Source organism: Ambystoma mexicanum, chromosome 13, assembly GCF_040938575.1.
Source record: "Ambystoma mexicanum isolate Mex_15411 chromosome 13, UKY_AmexF1_1, whole genome shotgun sequence".
In the NCBI taxonomy this organism is placed as follows: Eukaryota; Metazoa; Chordata; class Amphibia; order Caudata; family Ambystomatidae; genus Ambystoma; species Ambystoma mexicanum.
The window spans coordinates 773321371-773324617 of NC_090938.1; the positions used below are offsets into that span (position 1 = coordinate 773321371).

The 3247-nt window shown below is 41.8% G+C and overlaps 1 protein-coding gene across 1 annotated transcript; it reads left to right on the top strand.

The window, feature by feature from the left end:
- Positions 1–631: 631 nt before the first annotated feature.
- On the top strand, positions 632–2495 carry LOC138520563 (zinc finger MYM-type protein 1-like). Its single transcript, XM_069632903.1, has 2 exons — positions 632–1258; positions 1518–2495. The coding sequence occupies exons 1-2, from the start codon at positions 632–634 to the stop codon at positions 2493–2495; spliced, it is 1605 nt and encodes a 534-aa protein (XP_069489004.1).
- The last annotated feature ends 752 nt before the right edge of the window (positions 2496–3247 follow it).

The following is a 3247-nucleotide window of genomic DNA, read 5'->3' on the forward strand; positions in this document are numbered from 1 at the left end:
AAAGCAAAACAGGAAGAGTATTTTCTTAAGTATTTTCGAGGCAATCCACTGCAAGATCAAGATGAAGATCATTCAAAGGATCCTCCTGAAACTGAAGTTGAGATGGCAGATATAGCTACTGCCTCACAATTGGAAGCAGAATTGGAAGTGCAAACTCTCAATGTAGAAAATGAATGAACCGAATGAAGAATTGCAGGTTCAAGATTTTAGAAGATGTGAAAGTGCTGATGCCTCCATCAGCGTGAGCTATAGTGATCCTGCTACCTGGGACAATGTTCCCTCCAAAAGCAGTGATCATGTCCGACAAATCCTGGTAGAACATGGGCCAGAACAGGTTATGCAGTTTCTTTTCCCTAGAGATAGAAACAAAAGAAAGTTTTCCTCAAACTTTTACAAACGTAGGCTTCCCAACGGAGATGCTGTGCACCGTCAGTGGCTACAGTATTCCATATCAATGGACACTGTGTTTTGCTTCTGTTGTAAGCTGTTTTGCAGTAATCCAGCCAATGCCTCATCTCTTGCTAATAAAGGGTCAAGGGACTGGATAAACATGTCTGCAATTCTAGAAGCACATGAAGAAGGCAAGGAGCATTTCGAAAATATTCAAAAGTGGCAGGAACTGGCACTGTGAATGAAAAAGAATAAAACAATTGATGAAGAAAATGTGCGCCTCATTAAGCAAGAAGAGAAGTATTGGCAGCAAATCTTAGAACGACTGATTGCTTTAGTAAGAGTTCTCGGTATGCAAAATCTGGCCTTTCGTGGAACACATGAAAAACTGCATACATTTGGTAATGGAAACTTCCTGAAATGTATTGAATATCCAGCTTTGTTTGACCCACTGATGGGTGAGCATCTTTGTAAAATAACAGAAAAAAAGACACACATTCACTACCTGGGGAAAGATATACAAAATGAACTGATTCAGCTTTTAGCCACAACTATTAAAGAGGAAATCCTGGCCTCAGTTCGGGCTGCCAAGTACTTTTCAATCATTCTAGATTGCACACCAGATGTCAGCCATGTTGAACAAATGACAATGATAGTTCGCTATGTGACCACCATGTCAGTGTTGGATTCTGATCATTGTGAGCCTGTGTGCATAAAAGAACCTTTCTTAGGATTTGTGCCACTAAAAGAGACAACTGGAGCTAGTATGACAGACACTATTCTCCACCAATTACAAGAAATGTCCTTGCCTATTGAAAACCTGCGTGGCCAAGGCTATGATAATGGAAGTAATATGGGAAAGAAAATGGTGTACAACGAAGAATTGTGGATGTAAATCCCCGTGCTGTGTATGTTCCTTGCAGTGCACATTCTTTACATGTGGTTGTTAATGATGCAGCTAAGTGTTGCTTGGAGGCAACTGCTTTCTTTAACATGGTACAACGTATTTATGTTTATTTCTCTGGTTCAACACGCCGTTGGGAAGTTCTAAAGCGCCATGTTAAACATCTTACATTGAAACCACTGAGTGACACAAGATGGGAAAGTTGAATCCGCTCCGATATCAGCTGCGTGATGTGTATGATGCACTAGTTGAGATATCAAATGACACTACGCAAACAGGATCATCTGGTAATATCTCTCGCATAGATGCCCAAGGTCTTGCAAAGGGTATTTCTAGCTTCAGGTTTGTAGTTTCCCTTGTTGTGTGGCATAACATTCTCTTTGAGATAAATGTGACAAGCAAACAACTTCAGACAAAAACACTTGATGTTTGTGATGCTATAAAACAACTGGAAGAAACCAATACGTTTCTTGGTGGGTGCAGGAGTGATGAAGGGTTTGAGAAAGTACTTATTGAAGCACGTAAACTGACAGAAGAGTTGGAAATTCCTGCGTGCTTTGAACTTGATCATTCTGTACGTGTTCGAAGAAAGAAGAAGCAGTTCACATATGAAGCAGATGATGAGCCTATTGAAAACCCCAAGGAAAATTTCAAAGTTAACTTCTTTTTTGCAATTGTTGACTCAGCCCTTCAATCTGTAGAAGAGAGATTTACTCAAATGCATCAAATTAGTTCTGTGTTTGGCTTCCTTTATAACATACAGAGTTTGAATACTGAGGCAGCACATCAAATGTTTGACCACTGCTTGAAGCTAGAGAAAGCTTTACAACATGGGGATTTGAAGGACATTAATGCATCAGATTTGTGCAATGAATTGAAAGTAATTGCAAGAAGAGTTCCAAATAGGTCATCCCCACAAGATGTACTGAAATTTGTATGCAACAATAATATGTCAAACAGTATGCCCAACACATGTATCACTCTCCAGATTCTCTTAACCCTGCCTGTTTCAGTGACAAGTGGCGAAAGAAGCTTTTCAAAGCTAAAGTTGATCAAAAGTTATATTCGATCTTCTATGATGCAAGAAAGACTTGTTGGCCTAGCAACCTTGTCAATAGAGCATGACATTGCTCAACACATTGATATCAAGAACCTTGTTTCCACATTTGCAAAAATTAAAGCTCGGAAAGTTAATTTCTAATGTGCATTTTCACTTGTTTTAACACATATCTGCTATGAAGTCACATGCATTCCTAGACACGTGTGTTTTATATGTCATGTATCATACTTGATGGCTTTGGTGACTCAGACAAAAGATTCATGGTTTGTCACTCTATCTCACCTATCTTTTCTAACTGTTTCTCCATTGACTATCCTGCTCTTCTCACTAAATCTGGTAGGAAAAAGTTTAAAAAGGACATCCTGGTCTCCAACCCAGGCCTCCCTATCGCTGACACCTACACCAGTGCCTCCTCTAAAGAAACTCTGACTGACATCCTCTTTTTCGTGCCTTCACCTGACCTATGGACCCTTCATATGGTCTCTGTGCTCTCTCCTTTCTCCTCTTCTCCCATTAATGGTGGCACCCGCTGGGATGTCCTCTTGGCCCCCTTCCACTCCTCTAAGGCCATCATTAATGTCTACGCTAATGGGACTGTCTTGGTGCAAGGCCCTCAGGCCAACCTTCACCTCTTTGATAGATGCTTCCCACGCCTCATCAACTTCCTTTCCTCTCCTGCTGTCCCCCTTCCTCTGTCCTCGGCTACCTTGCCTCTACCCTCCCTCCCTGCCCCCTCCCGTGCTCCTTCTTCTCCTCCGCAGGGCGTACCTCTGATCTGTACCCCTCCCCGGAAGTCCTTCAAAGATGGCAACCTTCTCCACATTGCCACTCTTAACTCTCGCTCTGCCGTCAAACATTCCTCTGATATCTGCCGCCTTCTTGAGGAACTGGAC

Coding starts and splice junctions, on each gene's coding strand:
- LOC138520563 (XM_069632903.1), top strand. CDS start 632: ATGAAAAAGAATAAAACAATTGATGAAGAAAATGTGCGCCTCATTAAG. Junction 1,259..1,517: donor GTAATATGGGAAAGAAAATG/GTGTACAACGAA, acceptor CTCCGATATCAG/CTGCGTGATGTGTATGATGC.